This window comes from Plectrocnemia conspersa, unplaced genomic scaffold, assembly GCF_051122295.1.
Source record: "Plectrocnemia conspersa isolate PC_06_02 unplaced genomic scaffold, ASM5112229v1 ptg000014l, whole genome shotgun sequence".
In the NCBI taxonomy this organism is placed as follows: domain Eukaryota; kingdom Metazoa; phylum Arthropoda; class Insecta; order Trichoptera; family Polycentropodidae; genus Plectrocnemia; species Plectrocnemia conspersa.
The window spans coordinates 8,754,725-8,775,643 of NW_028277178.1; the positions used below are offsets into that span (position 1 = coordinate 8,754,725).

A 20,919-nucleotide genomic window follows, 5' to 3' on the forward strand; every position below is an offset into this window, starting at 1 on the left:
ATATTTCTAATTAAGCAAGAAAATGTAACTGTTTAATGATGGTTACACCAAAGCTACAATAAATAAGTTAACAAAAAACAGATTAGTACTATTACTTTTCATATAAATATTATACATTTCTAAATTAAAAAAACATGTAAATTATTTTTAGCGACTTCTAATACTGAAAATTGATTAGTTCCCGTTACACAATTTGACCTCGGAGATATCCATCAAGCAAATGTTACATGCTAAAAGCATATTTTAATTTCGTTGTTTTAAGAATCGAGTGCAACGATTGGATGATCGCTGAATAATTGTGATTGGTCAGCAAGCTTTGCAGTCCTGGATACATAAGACTGGTCAACAACGAAGACTCCAGCAGTCACTCCTGGCAGATGCTCTTCCACCGATAGACGCAAAGATACGATCCGAGACTTCCGAACACGATCTTCGTAGCAAAAGGAACTACCTCCAGACACTCACTGCCACCTACAAGACTCCTGAGAATCTTCCACGGATATCATCCCCGCGCCAGCTTATGATACGATACTCGCCCATCACAGTAGCCGCAATAAATGTAATATAATCTAATAAAATTCTCACTAGTTTTCACCTGCGTCTTACTGGCTGCGAAGTCACACCACTTACGGTTACCAAACCATAATAATTTACCCTATGTACATGTTTTTAAAAAAATCTTTTTTTTACCTTTAATAAAAAAAATTCACAATGCTACAAAAGCTCCCATTTTTATTAGTTATTATTATTATTAGCTTAACTGTAAGTACCGATATATAATATAACGTTAGCACGATTTTCAACTCATTTGCCTATAAATATTGTAGTAAAAAAAATTAATTGCGTTTTTATTATCGATATTCGCATGGCAACGAATAAATTATTATATATTAGTGAAATTGTATGTAATTAATTATTTACACGTGTTGCACAATAATGTTTATTTATTATTCACACGTGTATCGAATTAAATATTTACTATAATTTATTTATATATGTTTTAATGCTACAGTGTATTGTTTTATTACCATAGTGACGCATTGGGGTAACCGGTTAAATCCATCGGTAACGCTCAAGTTAAAAATACTGTAATGAAAACATTTTAAATCTAAATTATTATTTTATACATATTTTATCATAAAATCACTACACAAATATTCTGATTGAATTTATTACAATCGACAAGTGAGGAGACCTAATTTTTAGTTGTAAAATCAATCAGACTCTCAATATTATCATTTTTCTACATTTAGTTTTGTTTGCCGAGCTTCGATATTGAGATTTACTTCATGATATTACTAACTAAAATTTTGACAAATATTTAAAACTAAAGAATCTGTCTATGTGCATCAACTAAAAGGCTTCTTAAAACAAATTTATTTCAAGCAGTTCTAGTTTAACTGAAACTATCCTTAGCTAACTATTTAATCTTTGAAATTTTGTGATAAGGAATGAAATGTTTTTTGCTTCAACCTCTTTAAGCGTACAGTAAGTAGTCGCTTTGATAGAAGGTCCTTCTAGAACTCGTATCGTACTTGGTGTTGAGCGCGTGCCCTAAAGATCTTTAAAGAAAAGTATTTGAGTGTGTCGGGTCTGGTTTTGACACTGTCGTGTGGGTCCGCCATATCCCTACAGCGTGCGTTGGTAGCAGATTGCGGACGTACGCACCGCTTTTGGGACCTCAGACGCGCATTTGTCGTATCCCTTGATTTGTATTTATATATGAGCCGCTATAATTCCATTTTATATGGCTTACAAAAAATTAATTAAATTAAAAATAGTATTATTCAGTTCTTATTTTGTATACCTTTATTATTGTGAACTTTAATGAATATTATAAATGAAATCATGAAAAATAATGATTATGAAAAAAAAATATCATCTTATTTTTAAATTAATTATCTATATTGATAAGAATGTATATTATTATATTTATATATATTCATATATGATTTTCTTCACGTCATTATGAATTTTTATATTTTTTTACTTTTTTTACCCTTCCTCAGGTATTTCATTGATATCATAAATCTCTCGGTTTAGACCTATTAAAAAGAAAAAATAATATAACAATGGCAACAAGATTCGGGTAGACTTCGTATGAGTGTCAACAAATTAAAAGTTTTTTTTTTATTTGTTGAATGAATCACTGTGATTCAGTGACTCACATTTTTCTGGTTTAATGCACAGCCCGTTCGTGTTCATACGAATAAAACCACTTTTGCACTCGCATCTGGGTATGCAAAATCTAGTTTCCAAATCGGGGTGGCAAAATATCTCCTGGCGGTATGTTTCGCAAGTTGTTTCCGGAGGACAAGATGGTGGACAAAGATTGTATATTTGATTAAGGTCGCATTTTTTAACTGAAAGAATAAATATATAAAAATTATTAAACGTCAAAGACAATAGTTAGATGTTATACAATAAATAATTTAAAAAATATATAGGTGTACGTAAATAGTATAATTTGACCCCATAGCTTTAAACAATATTTAAGTAACCGAAATCTAAATGGTAAATATATAACACAACAGCTTCCGCTTGCAGCTCCAAATGTGGGCTTCGGAAGGTGGTTATACTTCTCGGTCGCGTCCACTGTTCTTGCCTGTAAAGTCTAGAACTGAAGCAATTGCCAACTCTTCTCTGGCATTTTCATATTAGCATATTATATTGACATTTACTCGTGCACATATGGGGTTTTTGTTCAATTCGTGTGGAACAATGCACACCTGTTCAGGTGATTTGTGTCTGTTCTTTTATCTTGTTTTCGTGTTTTTACTTATATGAGTTTGTATGTATGCATACATATAGATGTATATATTTGTATGTATTTTAAAATTGTAATATATTTTATACTTTTGGTAATCGTGACGCATTAAGTTAACCTGTCAGGTCACGATGGTCATAATTTAATTAATAAATTATGACCATCATGGTCATAATTTAATTTAAAAAATAACTTGAGAATAAAATAATAATTTTAAGCGAATTTTTGATAATTATTAGCATTTAGATTAAATCAAAAAATAATTTATAAAAAACACCCTTTTTCACTCACTTTCTAGAGCATTTTTCATGACTTTACAAACGCAAAATTCATCTTGAATCTCATGTCAGGACTGTTCTATGCATCTTAGATTAAAAAAGATCATAAAAAGTGCTCTGAAATAGGAGGGATATAGTGTTATATTTATATGAAAAAATAATATTGCATATGCTAATATATACATATGATTTTATATTAAATAAAATATACTTACGAGGACATTGTTTAATTGGAATACAAACTCCTAGATCGTTCCTGGCATATCCATCTACACAGTAGCACATTTCTACATATGCTACGTCTACTATGGGGCGTGGTACACCCAAAGTTTCACAAGTAGTATCGTAGGGAGGTCCATATTTAAAAACCTCATCAGGACCACAGTTTCCTATAAAAGAAGACTCACTTTATATTGTTATATGTCAAATCCATAACAGAGCTTTTCAAGATATACGAATATGTTAATAATTAACAATAAAAAATACCTTATTTTTGCATTGAATACATAATAAATAGCTTGTTATTTATAACATACTTACAATGTAGTAGATTCGAAATCATATAAATATTTTTTCATTCCTAATCATAAAAATGAAACGACAAGCACGGCGTCACTTTTTTCATAGTGTGATTAGTGTATACCTTATACACTAGAAAATAATGTACTTTTTGGTTACATTAAAATTTTTAAAAACATTTTAAAATGCCATGAAAATACAGTTTTTGCATGGCATATATTTTTATAAATATTAATAAATATTCTGTTTGGTAACTATCCATATTGTTACTTTGTTACCTTTTAAATATTCCGCACTTCCATTTTTCCACGAAGTCAATATGAGCAGTAAAATGGTAAAACTTGAGTGATAAAACATTATTAAATGTAATGTTGTAATTAAAAATATTGTCACTACATACAAAATGGCGTTTTAAATGATACTGTTCATCAATATTACAAATAAAATATAGTACAGTTTAAGACAAGCAAGCTGAGCAAATAATATAGGATACGTAAATTAATACGTCAAATTCAAGTCTCCTAACAACGCGATTTAACAACTGAATAAATACATCAAATGAATGTAGATTTCTCTGAAAAATAAAAATCGCCTTTTGAAATCTATCTGAGCTGCGGTGCTACAAAAATCAGGAAATAAACTATTTTTTAACGTATATCCATCGGAAAACTACGGTCCGATGCCGATTTTGATCCGGTCCGCGATTTGGAAAAAGATTTTACATTTCAACTTTTTAAAATTTCAAAGTATGTGCTATAACGGAATGGCCAGAAGTATAGCTACGTGTTATCCATTGCGTACACCACTGCCGGTACCAGTACTAGGGCCCTACTAGTCCAACCCTTATGGGCGGGCACCCAGCTTTTGATGGCCAGGTGAGCGGGTTCCCCAACCCACGTAGTGCTAAATATTTTATTGGAGTAGCATTAGTATTTCTTCCGAGCGTTAGGGCGACTCTTAGGTGCTCTCGTTGGCATGCATTGCGTATCATCCCAGTAACAGTACCACCCCCCCAAAATCCAAGAGGGGTGTATATGCTGCCTCGCTTTTGTGCAATGAAGCTATGTATGTATTAAAATAATACTACAATATACGTTATCATTAACAGACTAAGCACAACGATCAGATAGAAAAGTAACGATCAGAAAAGTGAGAAAATTTAAAGCGGTATTTTTCATTACAACACATTTGCGACAATAAAAAATAAAAATGAAACCATTTACTGATGGTGAATTAATTAAGTCATGTTAGATTTTTTTGGTGAATTAATTTTAATAACAGATTTATTTCAATTTATCACTCTTTCTGAGAACAGTTGCTCCTAGCTCATTGTAGTTGAGTACATTGTGAGTAACGTCAATAGCCAATTAAATAGCACACACAGCAAATGATTATAACTGTTTTTTGCCTTCCACCAATGGATCCCAAACTTTTTAGACCCTCTTTAGATTGATACCAAATCCAGAAGTGCACTTTTTTAATTTGGTGCCTTATGCCAAATTTAACAAGTGTATAAAGAAAAAAAAAGCGAATAATTTGTACACTTAAAGGGTTAGGTATTTTACCTATAGAAACTACCAATAGTTGGTTTGCACCACATTATTTTTTTGAGTAGTCAATTCTATGTTTTAAGTGATTAAAGAATTATCTTTCATAAATAATCTGCATGGAATAACTAGACAAACGTATTTTTAATGAAGTTGATAAAACGATAAAAAAAGTATATTCTGAAGTGAAATCGACTAAAATGTGTGACATCCGATGGTGGTAAAAATATATCCTAAAGATGTTCAGGCTTAGTTAAAAACAAATTACTCATTAGCAAATCAACTAATTATTCATTAGCAGGTACTTTGTGGGAAACATCGCAATCTATCATTTAATATTGAACCAGTTATGTCAGTGGTGGACTTTTTTCGTTCTCGTGAACTTAACCGTCGTCAATTGTATCTATTTTGTTTATTAAAAATGGGAACCGAATACCATGACTTGCTCTACCATACAGCAGTACAATAGTTAAGTCATAGTAAACTTTTAAAAATTGTTGAACTCAAGAGGAGCAATTGATTTTTTTCTCAATTAAAAAAACCTACCTTAATTATTATTATTGAATACTTACTGGCTATAGAAATTAGCATTTGCTGCTGATATTATAAGATTTCTTAAAAAAATTAACATTTCGAAGAAATTACATTAATTTTGCCCCCTGATCTAGAAAAACATGTTTTTTAGGACAATAAATAAAATAGTGGAAAAAATGCAATTTTTGTCAGTATTTGTGTTAAACGAATATTATCTAGACTCTAAAGTATATGAATATCGAATTTCTTGTACCAATGAAGAGTATCGTTGGTAAACATAGTTGACTCTCCACATATATTTTTATTAAGTCTTTCGTCCACAATACTAGTAACTCATCAGGGCAGTTTTTTTTAGAACTAATTTGTTGTTGGTTTTTCTTATTTTTTTATTACATACATAATTGACTGAATATGGAAGTATCAAATGTATTTCTATTGAAATGTAATGTTCGTTGAATCAACAAAAAAATGTGTCGTGACATATGTACATATATTTGAAAAATGCTTTAATTCTGCTTTTGTCTTCTAATATATCAATCACTTAATCATTCCATTCATTAGCAATACCATTATAAAGTTCATTATTGGTTGTGGTATTGATTAAGTTTTGGATATTGATACGTTACCTTAAACGTCGATTTTCATGATTTGCTTATATTTGACCAGTTTATATATTCAGCTGTTCAAAACCTGTTTACTGGTGCTATTATTGCGAAATAGTTTTCATCATTACTTACCTAGTCGAATCACTTTGGTTTTCAAAAACAATTATGTAATCAAAACTATTATTATTATTAAATTTGCTGTTACTATCACCGTTACAGTGCTCTTTTAGAAGATACTGGATGCTCTACTTATGAAAAAATATAATCTAGAGGTACAAACTAAGTTGCACCATATGTTGTAAGAGTATATTGTATATATGTATAATATTTTTCAGTTGTTAAATTTCTTGAAAAAATTAAAATAATTTAGGTTTCTCCAGAATTTTCATAATTTTTATTTTTTATAAAATTAAATTTATACGAATATTAAATGGTTTAAAACCGCTGCAGTTTTCTCCGGTTATTACTCTAAAAACGTTGTTAGACAATATAAGTTTTATGACCAATTCTAGGTTCTACGGTTAGAAAGCATTTCGTTTCAACATCCTCGAATATTTGCCGGGCAACAAAAAATTAAACTTTGGTAAAATATCATGTGATGGTAAGTGAACATGTATTAAACATTTTAGTAATAATTATAATAATACATTACATTTATATAATAATTTTGAACTTTAAAACTTTGGTTAACTGAATAAAATAAAATAAAATTTAATCATTATTTTATATTGTATATATAATATATTTAAAACCATAAAATACATATATTATAATATTATTATAGTCCCTTCAATTTTACACATTCGCATCATAACTTCAACATTACATCAAACAATACCGACAATTACAAAATATTAAAAATATCTATGTATGTGAAATACGAACGTCTACTTTTATGATAGATTAACAATTTATACCAGAAAAGTAAACAACGATTATCCATTATACCCGCACTTCACTCTCCGAAAGTTGTCCTAGTGGAAGTTCGACCGAAGTCGGTCAAGGTCGCAGTTTTTCGAATAGCGTTCGCACAGCCGGGAATTTCATACGCGTGCACGCTTCTCAACCTCGCGTATTATAACTACGTGCGTGTTTTAAACACAAAAAAAATTAAAGCCAAATGGAGAAAAAGGAGATGGTGGATGATTGCAATGCACCGGAATAGATCAATGTTAGTAAATAAGACATTTTATGTTGAATCGAGGCTTCACTGTCACTAATAAATAATAAACAGGAAACGTTCAAGTGTGCAACTAATGAATAATTTCTATTATTTTTTAAGGAAAAGTATGGAAAGTCAATTTGCTGAATTGAGATTTTATATACAATATATAGCTTAGGTCTTTCTCTTTATGATACATGCAAAATTGACTGCGGATTTTTGCGGTTTTTAACACATTGCATACCTTAAAAATGTATTTTTCTTAAAAATGGGACGGGGCTTAGTCGCGAAAGTTACGACCTAAAAATTTGTTCAGAATCACCAAATATACACATATTTAAAAAAAAAACGATACCGGGTATGATAAAATGCTAGTCAAATACTTTTTCTTAATATAAAACAGCAAATTTGTGACATATACAATTTTTTTTTTTTACGCTACGCGGCTAAATTTTTTTATTACGCTACGCACGGCCGTTAAACACGGAATTCCTCTTCCTCGGGCCTACAATTAAAGAAATGTTAACGTCAAATTTAAAATACAGTTTTGTAATGATTGTAATTTTTTAATAATATGGTTACCGTGGTAAAATCAGTAAACGTCAAATTGTGGATCGCGTACTAATGAAATAAAATAAAAATTTGTTTGGAATGACTAAATATATACATATTTAAAAAAACGATACCGAGTATGGTAAAATGCTAGTCAAATACTTTTTCTTAATAAAAAACAGCAAATTTGTGACATATACAATTTTTTTTTTTACGCTACGCGGCGAAATTCGCACGACCGTTCAACACGGAATTCCTATTCCTCGGGCCTACAATTAAAGAAATACTTTAAATAATTGTATTTTTTAGCACTTATAATATCATATATTTGACTAAGAGCACTTATGGAATCAACTAAAGTGGAGAAATAATTTTGGCCGTCCAGATCGGGCAAAAATACCAAACAGTGGCGCGATCGTGAAGACGCCCATATTAAAATTGAATCGTTCTATCTCAGTTTGCGATAAACCATCTCTATCTCTCTCTCTCGTCACGCGAGAGAGCGAAAGGGGAAGTATCTCGCCGCTCGCGCTCGAAGCGTCTTCGGGTATTACTTTCGGAAAGCGAGGGAATTTTCGGAGGCGACGAAGTCGGCCGCCTCGACCAAAATTACCCCCAGTTTACCTCCCGTTCGCGGTGACCTCGGAGAACTTGCGAGAGATTTTAGCGCGGGGACAACCGAGCTCGACCGAAGTAAGCCCGAATTTTCACATTATATTTCCCGTCCTTGGCCAACTGTCGCCTACTTTCGGAGAGTGAAGTGGAAGCTTTACAGTTTCACTTTAAATATCTACAACAATTGCCATCTGCATGCAAAGATAAACTTCGCTATATATCATTTCAGACGTAATGCACTGGTGAAAGATGTTACAGAACATTATTTGTAATATCTTGATGTATAAACATTGAACTTTTTATTGAAAGTGATGACATTCTAAAAAAAAACTTTCGACTAGAGTATGAACCGAGAAACTAATATCACAATGATTTATCGATATTCTTATTCGTGCTCAGTATTGCAAAAACGATTTTTGCACACAAACCGCAAACAATATTTGTGACGTCTAGAATCAATATCTGATAATACATCAATACAATACAGTGCATTTATTTATGTATTTTTAAGTTAAAGTATGTTTATGTCAGAGAATAAAACTGGAATTATTTTAACCAGAATCATACAATTAAAAATGTTTTCTACAATATATGGTTTTAACCATGTGTTTTAATTAAATTGGAGTTATTTTTACCAATAGCAGTCCATATTACAAAATATTACTATTGATAAAATTAGGGTTAAAATTAAATAATATTTAAGTGTAACTTCTAAAAAAACAAACAGCGAAAATTGTGTAAAGATAAAGAGATGATCATAAAAAATGACATATCTCAATATTAAAGAACTACTTTATTTTTTCTCAAGAGTCAGTGGACAAAATTAATAATTCACCTGAACGCTGAGAACCTTTTTTTAATAAATAAAAATAATATATCAATAACTGAATTGTAATCTTACTTCGGTTAAATGATAGAAAATTAGTTTTTAATTAATTTTTCGTCCATTTTTTTGTGTTAATCATTTTTTATTAAATAAAGCCTACAGCGAATCTATACAAATCTTATTATAGGTGTTCCCAAGCGACATTTTTATGTTTTAAAAATCAAGTAAAAAAGGGGGAACACCTTACTTCGAGAACAAAAAACAATACTGTTCTGTGCACTTACACATACTGGTACACCTCTCGGGGAGAACGACTAATCACAGTATTTAAGAGCATTTGTTGACCACGCGTTACCAGATTTTATTGTCCACTGACCGTTGAAAATAAATAGGCAAAGTAGTTTTCTACAATAATGTTAATTTATAATTATTCTGTTACATTTCCCAATATTATACATAATAAATATCAGTGTAATGAACGTAAAAAGAATGTAAAAAAAATACATAAATATATATTTTGTTTACAATGCATTTCAGCATGTATTGTGTACAAAAACCCATAAAACAATTGACATGTCTAATATTGATTCTAGATGTTACATTTTATTTTTATATTATTATACTTGGAGTATATATATTTAGATATATTAAAACAGTTATACAAACGCATCATCTTGCCTTAATAATAATAAAATTTATATTCGGAATGTGTAATAATATGTATTATTTAAATACTGGAAATAAAATATGAATAATTTCTATCGATATTATAATAAAATCAGTAATTATAGAATTGTGCCTAATTCATTTAAGTATTTCATGTAAAATTGTCTTTGTCACATTTATATTGCCATGATTTAAGAAAAGTGGCAATTATGGATTTTTCTGTTTAGATGTAATATTTTTGTGTTTTATATAATGAGTAATTATTTTTGTATTCATACGTAAAATATAAAGAGTAGTTGTTTATAGTTCATCTAATAAATGACTACAGTACAGCTAAATCTAAAACTAGCCAATTTCTAAAAGGTTTCACTTACTTTTATTGCGTTATCCAAATCGTCCAATATAAAAGTTATTTATAGTGGATGTTTGAGTTTAAGCAGGTACATCTGCGATTTTCTCAAAAAACACTGCAGATTTGTTTAGAAAGCAATTAAAAATTGACACTGTTATTATTTTCTTGAAAATAAATAAAAATTAAATAGTGAAAGTTCATAAAAAATGTTGCCACAGTAGGAAATAGTGATGTGAGGAAAATCAAATATTAGTGAAACAATATTTAGATATAATAATTTATATTTAATTTATGCAAATCCTTTTTTTATTTATTACATGTGTTTGTCTCGAAAAATCTCTGGTCTCTAATTCAACCCTGATTCTTACATAACACATACGCTTGTGTGTTATGAGCATACATTATTATATTTTGCTGTGAATTTATAAAATAGTAAAATTGTGTCAATAATATAATAAAAATATGTTTATGGCACTTATTTTATTTCCAGTATTCATCTTGCATTAAAATATAATTAAAGTCTGACTTGATCTAGTATGTTATTTGATTCAATCAGAACATGACAATATTATTGGCTAGCCATATTGTATCTTATGTAATTGGCAGTAAGCCATACTCATACTTTTATAAAACAAATAAAGTTTATATTCCTAAAGCATTACATTCAAGACATTATTACATTTAATTTAATATAATTTGAAAATTATATTACATACAAAGAATACTTATAATAATTTATAATTGAAAATAATATCATCGATACAAATACAATTTGTGTTGTGCAATACGTTATGAGGAATATTTTTTTTTATAATTGATATTATATTATAATATTTCTGATTGATATAAAAAAATGGCGTGAAAAGCAAGAAAACCTCACACGTTTGGTTACGATATAATCTGTTATTATTAAAAGTTTGCTTATAAATATAGCCTATAATCAATATTGCAGCAACGACTAACCTACGAGCAAATCCTCGCTGGATAATTTTGATTTTGATAAACCATGTTGCAATCGTCATTACGCACATGTATACATATGTATAATATATCACATAATATTCTCAACATTATTAACATTATAACTATGTAATAAAAAGTAAAACTATAAATGCATTCAATTATTAAATCATATATCACAATCTTGTGCTAAATTATTGAGTCAATAAAATAATCATACATAAATAAACAATCAAAATAAAAATATTCAGATAAACGAAATTTATATTATCTTATTTTTATTATTTATAAAAAATCTTATCATTCTAATACTTGCATTATTGTTATTGAGCTTGCTGAAAATTATGAAAAAACAGTAAAGGTATATACTAAACATTAAGCAAACGTACAAAATTAAAAAATACATCTCGTTAAATTTAATCGTTGAAACAGTGCCATGATTATGTCACTTAAAACCAAATCATAAAACTCCTCCAATTCGAATATTTCGCTTTATTAAAAAGTATCTTACTGAACTATAAGAGAGTAGATACAAATAATCATTTTTTTCATAACTGGAACATCAAAGCACGTTTTTCAGAGGTTCTTAAAAGTGGATATTATTTTTAAAAAAACGGGTAAGTAATATTCACGTAAGGTGAACAGATTTTGAAAATATCAAAGGAGAAATTAAAAGGGCACCAGGGAAATTTTTGTTCGAGGAGGATAAATTGCTGCTGGAGCTAAAAAACATACAGGTCATTTAGGATATTTTTGTTTATTTAGGGATGTTGCGGGATGTAAATAAAAAGTCACTTGGACAATTCTGTCTGGTAACCATAATTTACATAACCATGTCTATTTCTGCAGTAGTATCAGACGTATCATATCGTTTTTTAATATAAAGAAAAAAGAAGGATAGGATAAAAGACGTTGCGACGTTTCGACCTGAGTCTGAGTCTGGGATTATCATCTGGAGCAAAGTCTCGATATAATCCCCTTCGACGTAGATTTTCTGGCTGCATCGTTTTCGCTTCAATCTAGAAAACGATGCAGCTGTCAAATATTCGTCGAAAGGGATAATATCGACACTTCCCCCAAGATGATGACTCCAACGTCGAATCTCGAAACATCAGAAAGAGCGACGGAGAAAAAACGCGATACATGAGCTCTCATCTCCAAAGATGAAGCATTATGTTGCAAAAACAAATAATAACTTCAATACTCCCATTAAATAAAATATTATAATATACACACATATCATACATATATTACGTGATTCATAACAATGGTCAATTAAGGTTTCATAAAATATATAAGTTGATGATCAAAGTCAATTTTATTATACAGAATTAAGAAATTTGAAAATTATCAGTAAGAGTTAAAGTTTTGACTTTTTGATATGATGTAGAGGCATTATTTATAAGCCTTATCATGTTTGGGTTCTAATATCTTCTTCTCGTAATTGTTTTTATCCATAATGACTACTGAATTTATTTTATCAGTTAGTACGAGTATAATAACTATACAATTTCGTGGTTAAATTGGAAGAAGATGATTTTGCAGCTGTTAAAATTAAATTATATAAAAGCTTTCTTCAATCAGTAGCCCTGGCCTATTATTTTTGCACCCATCGAATTTTAATGAAGATCAGATATCAAGTTTAAATTATGTTTAGTAGTTTTTTTTAAATAATATCAGTATGAGTTATTTGCATCATTAAAAAAAGCTTTGTTGATGATGCAAAAGATATATTATTGATTAAGCTAGAGCTTTGAAATATAGATATTATATTTTAATCTGTGTAAAATATGAAATATTTGTTTAATGTTTTAAAGACCTTTGGAGGAGTTTTATGACATCCAAACTATGAATATATTGATATATTAGTAATAATCTGTGAATACTATCAGTATATTGTACGCATATAGAAAGTGACGGCTATTTAGAATTTAAACTGGCGTACCAAAATCCGGATCCCCGTTACCTTCAATAATCAAGTCTTTGGCAAAGTTTGAAATCGCGTCGCACTTTATATACTTGCTGCTCTTGTTGGAGTAGTGATGCGAATGATAGTTGTCCGACACGGGGAACGGCAGCTTTTGCGAAGTCTTTACGAAGCTCTCGTTCATCATAGATTTTTCCAATTTGCTCAGTGCTAGCTTGAGCGTGTTGTCTATTTCGGCCTCACTGTGCAAATTAGAATTGGAGCCATTAATCAAGCTGTCGACGATTGGATAGATATCGTTGATTTCCGTCTCCAGCTGCTTCCTGGCGTCACTTTGGTGAGTTCTCTCGAACGACTCTACCTTCTTATCAATAACCGGTTCGTCCAAAATGGCAGTTTTCAAATTAAACTCATTCACTAAATCCTTCAGAGGAATGTGGATCACGTCAGGCGGCGGCGGAATCCTTTTCGCAGTTCCGACTCTGAACTCTCTACTCTTTATTTGGAATTTATTTTTATGACTGGCACTCGGTGTGGGCTCGATCGCCTTAGACTCTAAAACTTCATTCTTATACTTATCGTAGCTATTATCAACCTCTAAGTCGTTAGGCTTTAATTTGATACCAATCGTGTTGGACTTTATATTAGGGAGGGCATGTTCAGGAGTAAAGCTGACCAAAGGAGCTTCTTCTGTTATCTTTTGCGGAGATAATCTTTGGCAGAGTGCCGTGTCACTCTCGTTCGATTCAATTTCATCAGAAGCGTTTTTATATTCGACTGAATCAACGTTATTCTTCATGTTCTTCTCAAATATGGACTGTATTGTTTTAACGCCAATCTTAGCGAATGACTCACTTTCTTTATAATACCTCTTATCTGGCTTGACAATTCTATTCGGAGAGTCCATATCGGATGTGTTCACATTATCAATCGCTTGATAAATACCCTTGCTCTTCCAATCGCCTGCTTTAGATCTCTTTTTTCTGGTCATCTTTGTCTGAACCTTTTTCCCGTGAACGGGCGTCGTTTCAACCGAATCAGGCGATAAAGAAGATTCATAATTTTCAAACGAATTCCCCGAAAGCCCTGAGTATTGATTCGTACTAAAAGTTTTCAAGTTGAGCTGTTTGGGATACACAAATCCGACGTTTTGATTCACATCGTTATTTTTATCGTACATGCTGTCTTCATTTGTGTCAAATCCTTTATCGTACGATTTTTTTCTACCATTCTTATGCCTTATATTTTTAGAAGTCTTAACCACATCCGACGTTGGCTTATCGCTTAATATTGTCTGATCTGTCTTATCGATCATAGTGTTACCATTGAGTTTATCGTTCAGACCTAAAGGCGATTTAGAATCGGCTGAATTGGACGTCTCCAAGTTCCCGCATGAAATACCTGAAGAAACTATATTATTGTCACTGGACGTCTGTATTGGTGAGCTCGCGCTCTCTGAATTACTAAGAGAATTATGAACACTAATCAGAGTGCTGTGTTCCTTGTTAATTTCATCCACCACCTCGATATGTTTATTCAAAAGCTCCATTCCTTTACCACCGTCGTTGGACAAATCGCTATTATTATTCAAAGTCTCAATATCGAGATTCATCTTAGTTTTGTCGTATCCAGTGTGAGAATTTTTTATTTCGGTCTGTATCTTAATTGTATTGTCATCCATGTCCAATATTGAATCCTGCATCATCATGTACCGTTGAGCAGTGTAATAGTCTCCGTAATTAGCAGATGCATATGAGCTATGATACGGAACCGGAGAAACGTCGTTGTTCATGTTGTAATAAGAATTTTGCATGTTGTGCTGGTGAGGATTGGACATAGGACAATTTTTATCGGGCGTTACTAAATAATCGCTAAAATCTTCGGAGCCACTTCTGTGGTGATGATGAGCTGGATCTGGAGTACGAGGTGCTGTCGGAGTAGCTTCACCAGCGCCGTCTTCCGCTGGGAATATGGGATACCTTAAAAATATTAATTTTGATCAGTAACATACATTTTACAATTCTCCTAAATTATGGTAAACTGCTCAAGTTGATGGAAAAGGATCTAAATTATGTCAGTTACTATAAAAAAAATAATTCCAGACTAGATGAGGCAATGCAGTCAATGAACATTGCTTCATAGAAACATATGAAAACTGTCGAACTATTGATGTTTAATAATACATATATATAAAGAGTACTGATTAAATCTGATATCTCAGCAAGAACAAGTAGCGTTGATATTATTATTATAGATATAAAAAAATATTATAAATATATGTATATAAATCTACTACCAGTATTAAATTTAATTCTTATTTATTGGTACAAATTGAGCCAAGTTTAAAACCTTTATTAAAATAGCAATTATATCAATAGCGACTAACTTTATGTTTAATCGTGTATAATGAAATATATTGGTAGTAGGTATAGTATATAATATATATTATAATAACATATTTAAAACTGACAAATTTTTAATAAAATACAATATTTGTAGTAGATACTTATTAAATTTAATTGTGAATGATTCACTTACATTTTTGACAGGTAATAAATATAGAAAACTTTTAGTACTTTATGTAACTGTTATGTACTCTTTGTTGATTTTTTAATGGATACAGTAATAGTTGTTATATAATAAAGAAAATAAACAAAGATAATTACTTATACGTGTACTCGTCTTCACTCAAAAAATTCTCTTCGTCGGAATCTTCAGCTACAAACTGAACACACAGAGTGCAATCGCCAGTCTGATTTTGCAATATAGCCACAGCCTCTTTGTGACAAGCCTAAAAAACAAGACAATAGTAATAGCAATAGCAATTTAAAAATAGATTCGTTCCGAAAATATATTGACATACCTGACGCAAGTCTATGTTGTTAACAGATAGAATAGCATCGCCGACGTAAAGTTGACCCGTCTGAGCTGCTGGACCATCAGCTTCTAATTCAGAGATCAATATAGGAACGCCGTGCTCTCTACCACCCTAAGATAAATCATCGAGGAAATTAATCAGTCTGAATAATAATTAAATTATTATAATACGTACAGTAATACTAATGCCCAATCCTTGCTGATGAGCGCGAGGAACTGCCACGTGTCTCGGTTCTATAGCTATTGTGCGACTCTCAAAGCCAGGGTTTCTATTGGCGTTGCACAGTCCATTGCCGCGTGCAGATCGACATGCTCGAACCTAAGAATTAGTGTTTCTATTATAGTTAAAATTAGTTTTCTCTGGATAGGACTAAGGATAGTCCTTAACAGAGCTTGATATTAAAAAAATACATTCTCTAGTCCTTTGGAGATTATGCTCAATGTGAAAAATTATATTAGAAACAGAGTCTTATGAGAGTTAAAGAATCATAAATAAATACAACTAAATAGTGATTATGGATCATGATCCTCATTAATAAAATTCAGCAGAACAGTGATCATGACAAAGAAAAGATTCAACAAAACAATTAAACTTACAACAGTTTTGTGTCTCTGTAAGAGTATCTCAGATTCTAACTGTCTCCAGAGACGATCGCGAACTTCTCCTTTCATCTCCCGTCCCAAAAGCTGCAGTTGTTGAATGCGACCGGCGAGTTCTTTGTCCAAATACTTTGCGGCTAATCTATATTATAAGTAAAATATTATTTTGTGTGGTTTTAATTTAAATTATCACTGAATCATACCTTGCACCGTAAACTTCACTGTGAAGAGCCAAGACTGTTGAGCGTAAAGCAGCATTTTCTCCATATAGCTGAGAACATTCTTCTCTGAGCCTTGCTGTTTCAGTCGCTACATTTTCGCCGATCATCATTCCTGAAAGATTTGTAAACAAAATAAACATATGTTTTTATTTTATTTCAAACTTTTTATATTCGCCCTTACATTACAAATTCAAATATTATGCTTTAAAAACATTGAATAATAATAATAAAAGTCAAGTCTATGTATTTTCAACAGTCAGTGCACAAAAACATAATTCAATATGTGATCATTTGCTCTTAAATTTCTGACCTGTGATTGGTTGATCGTACATGGAAAAACATGGTATTGGTTTGTTGTTTTCGAAGTATAGTTATCAAGGTTATTATATTATCGCTTTTTTTACTATTGTGATTTATTTATTAAAATTCTTGCTTGCTTGTTCTATGTGTATTTTTTTATTTATCTGTTCAAATTGAGCCCTGTTTGTTCTGACTTTTACAAAAAAAATAGTGTAGGTAGTTATATGTGTGTATTACTCATACATGCTTGAGCATGCACACTGAGTCATCGCATAAATACACCTTTCGTCATAGGGCTTGCCCGTTCTCTAGTGTTTCTCAAACATTGTATAACATATTAACTAAATTATCAATTAGGTCGCTGAACAAAATTTTGTGGTAAAAATGAGGATCAAGAGCAATCTCGTTTTCGGCCCATTCACCGAACGTTCAACGCACACGATGGTCAAGCGGTTTCAATTCTTGCACGAGCTGGATCTTGTAAGCTCGTAAACCAAGATCTTTCCGCAAAATTTTCCATAAAGTGGATGGATACAGCTGCAATTGCTGTGCACGATGCCGAATCAGCTCATTCGGGTCCACCTCAATACTACGCTCCACAGCAGAAATAACTTCTTCTGTGCCCACTGTACGACGTCTCTACGGATGTGTATTATTAATTAGAGTATGCGTGGTGCGAAAACGATCCATGGTTATTCGAATTACTTGCTCGGATGGACGTTTATATCGACCGTAAAATAGACGTAGCGCACGGTAAGTTTCGTGAACTGAACCACGATTATCAAAATGTAATCAAAAATAAAAAAATATCAAAATAAATTTGCGCGATTTACAAGCGTTGTTCTGGCGTAAGTCTATTCATGGTGAAATGGCAAACCAAACTGAGCACAAATCGGCTGTCAACTGTCAAATTGATTGTCGCTGGAAAAAAGTCTTACCAATTTGAAAAACAAATCTCTAAAACACGCCCTTTATGTCCTTACACGTCCTTATTTTACGTTTGTGCTGATTATATTATTATATAATAAAAACTTGTAATAAAGGAATAAACTATTAAATATATTTATGTATTGTTTCATTTTAATTTGAAGTTTTTATTTTTCATTTTTTAAACATTATATTAATATAATATAAATCAATTTAAAGCATTAATTAGTAATATTGATATTTTATATTTTTTGTGAATGATCCAGAAATACTATAACTAAAACTTTTCTATAAATAAAATATCATAACTATTTTTGCAAAAAAATATAATTTTTTTAATTTACGTAGATAGGATTTTCCTAATAAAATATCACAAATTCTAGATTTTACAATACAACAAACCAATTTTTATATAACAAATCTGACCACCATATCTTTTCCCTGATGGGTTTTTTTCTAACAAATTTCCCTAATGCGTCATGATGGCCATTATACAAACAATATTAAACATTTAAAAATTCAGTTATAGACTATAACTGATTTTTTTATATTATAACTTATAGTACATATATTTTTCCAGCTCCTCATAGCTATCACCAAAAACATCCTTGTGTTTGTGTAAGAAGAGCACTCTCAAGCGCTGACGACCAGGCCGCAACGGTTAAGAATAAGGAACGCGATTGTCTAAGACACTTTAAAGCTCGCAGCCGAAAGTCACCATTGACGGGTTATCTACAACCCCCCCCCCCCCCAACTATAAAAAGTGCTTCATTGAGTAAACGCTACGTCGAGAATGCAATGATGTATACCAACGCTCCTAGCAAAAATACACTAGGATACAAATATGGGTACGACCCGTAATCCCTGTTGTAGAGATATCTCAAAATTATTCTTTGAATTTTCTTCAACAACAAGGAGTACATCGCTCCACTCAAATTCCAGACAATGGAGACATATTCGATGACGCTACGAACTAGCGTATCGCAAAGAACGTGAACCACCAACGCGCTCCGCTTAACGAAGTCGAGCATTCTCGACGATATTTGAAACATAATAAATAAACAGATGTGACAGCAATTATTTAAAAATATTTGTAAACCTCAGATAGATTTTTGTCGATTTTGTCTACCAAAAATTGTATATATAATATAATAACAATAAATTGTGAGAATAGTAGTATCTAGGGATCACTTTGAATTTGGCCAGAAAAATGGATGTCATTTAATGAAATATCATTATGTATTGTCCCTGATTTTAACTAAGGAAAAGAGAAAAAATAACTACAAAAATCACTTATTGGTAATAGACAGATTGTATAATAAAGAATAAAAAAAATATTATAAAGGGATACATTGAATTTTCTATTTGCATACCAAGAATATGTAATTTTAAACAAAGTTTTAAAAGAAAATATTTAATAATTTTAGGAAAATAACGTAAACTTTATACAATTTTATTGTGTACTTATTTGGATTTGTTCGTTCAACTAATTGAAGCACTATTTAATGGTGATGGTTTGTTGAGAATAGCTGACCTGAAATGCCTCCAGAAATGTTCCTCTGTTGTTCCAATATATCTCTGCATGTCCTTGCTTCGACTAATTCTGTGCGAAGATTGATCAGCTCTGCCTGTTAACAAAGAAAAAAAGCATTTTAGAAATGAAGTGTGCTGCAGTTCTGCTGTGCGTCGTTCAAGCACATGGCGATTGCGAAATTTGATTATCCTATAGACACGAGAGACCGTCAAAGGCGCCTTTTATATTATTGAAAATCGATATTATCGCGGGGTAAGTTTAATCCCCCGGGTGTCATTGTACATGGAACGTGAGGGAACAATGGGCGCTGGGGGCAGATGATGACCACGATGCGTGTGCTCTCTGGCTGGATGCTGTGCATTAAGAAGTGGAGATATAGAGATTTAGATTTGAGCGGCGGAACATTGTGATGGCAGCGATCGCCAACGGTGGATAAATAATGCATGAACCTCCCGGTCGGTTGCGATTTACTTTTGGAGATAAGCGAACGCTGAGAATTTCTTTGACTAAGTAGTACGTCAGGAGTTATTCAAAAATCATTTAGGGGGAGGACAACTGCCCTCCCCTTGAATTTGGAAAGAACAAATTTAATGAAAAACATAAAAAAAAATAAAAAACGACCACTGACTGGCCAACTTTTACACCCCCCCCCCCCTTTCCTGAAATGACAGAAATTCTCGGGTTATCCCATAAGAAAATGTAAATAAAAACAGTTTCGAATCTATCGCGAAAATATTTTTTTAAATATGTCAATTCAGTGAAATCATTTTTACCAGTGAAAATATAATGTATCTGGCATCTGCTATTTAAATTATATGACTTCATATGTAGTAATTAATATACATTTACATACCTATCATTATTTATTTAAATGCGTGTATTTTTCGGTGAAGTTCAAATACATTTTCACCAGTAGATATATATTTCTATGATACTAGCGAAAATATAATTTAACTGATAGGCGCTAATATGCTATTCTAAAATGTCTATGAAACTCAATTTGATAGTTGCGAAACGTCCATTTGCTGTTCAAACCCAAACCTAACCTAATGAAAGTCTAAAACTAATTATAATTTTAGAACTTTCATTAAGTCAAGTCCAAAATACAAACTAAGCTAACTCATCTCTCAAAGGGAAATAAGCGGAAAAA

General features: G+C 31.4%; 2 protein-coding genes across 2 annotated transcripts in view; both read right to left on the reverse strand.

The window, feature by feature from the left end:
• Positions 1 to 1,883: 1,883 nt before the first annotated feature.
• Positions 1,884 to 4,011, reverse strand: LOC148226117 (inducible metalloproteinase inhibitor protein-like). Its single transcript, XM_088204619.1, has 4 exons — positions 3,843 to 4,011; positions 3,261 to 3,434; positions 2,169 to 2,363; positions 1,884 to 2,045 (listed from the first exon to the last, which is right to left on the reverse strand). Exons 1-4 carry the CDS (start codon positions 3,919 to 3,921, stop codon positions 1,996 to 1,998), a joined length of 498 nt encoding a protein of 165 aa, XP_088060745.1. The 5' UTR covers positions 3,922 to 4,011; the 3' UTR covers positions 1,884 to 1,995.
• Positions 4,012 to 12,854: 8,843 nt separating this feature from the next.
• LOC148226118 (uncharacterized) overlaps positions 12,855 to 20,919 on the reverse strand; it is a 35,978-nt gene continuing 27,913 nt past the window's right edge. Inside the window, exons 3-9 of the mRNA XM_088204105.1 lie at positions 19,770 to 19,863; positions 16,991 to 17,120; positions 16,785 to 16,929; positions 16,363 to 16,506; positions 16,174 to 16,299; positions 15,977 to 16,101; positions 12,855 to 15,289 (exon numbers count right to left, since the gene is read on the reverse strand). Coding sequence (XP_088060231.1) covers positions 13,315 to 15,289; positions 15,977 to 16,101; positions 16,174 to 16,299; positions 16,363 to 16,506; positions 16,785 to 16,929; positions 16,991 to 17,120; positions 19,770 to 19,863 — 2,739 coding nt within the window. The 3' untranslated portion in view covers positions 12,855 to 13,314. The remainder of the gene's footprint in view (positions 15,290 to 15,976; positions 16,102 to 16,173; positions 16,300 to 16,362; positions 16,507 to 16,784; positions 16,930 to 16,990; positions 17,121 to 19,769; positions 19,864 to 20,919) is intronic.

Coding starts and splice junctions, on each gene's coding strand:
- LOC148226117 (XM_088204619.1), bottom strand. CDS start 3,921: ATGTTTTATCACTCAAGTTTTACCATTTTACTGCTCATATTGACTTCG. Junction 3,435..3,842: donor AAGTGCGGAATATTTAAAAG/GTAACAAAGTAA, acceptor CTTCTTTTATAG/GAAACTGTGGTCCTGATGAG. Junction 2,046..2,168: donor GTGCATTAAACCAGAAAAAT/GTGAGTCACTGA, acceptor TCTTTTTAATAG/GTCTAAACCGAGAGATTTAT.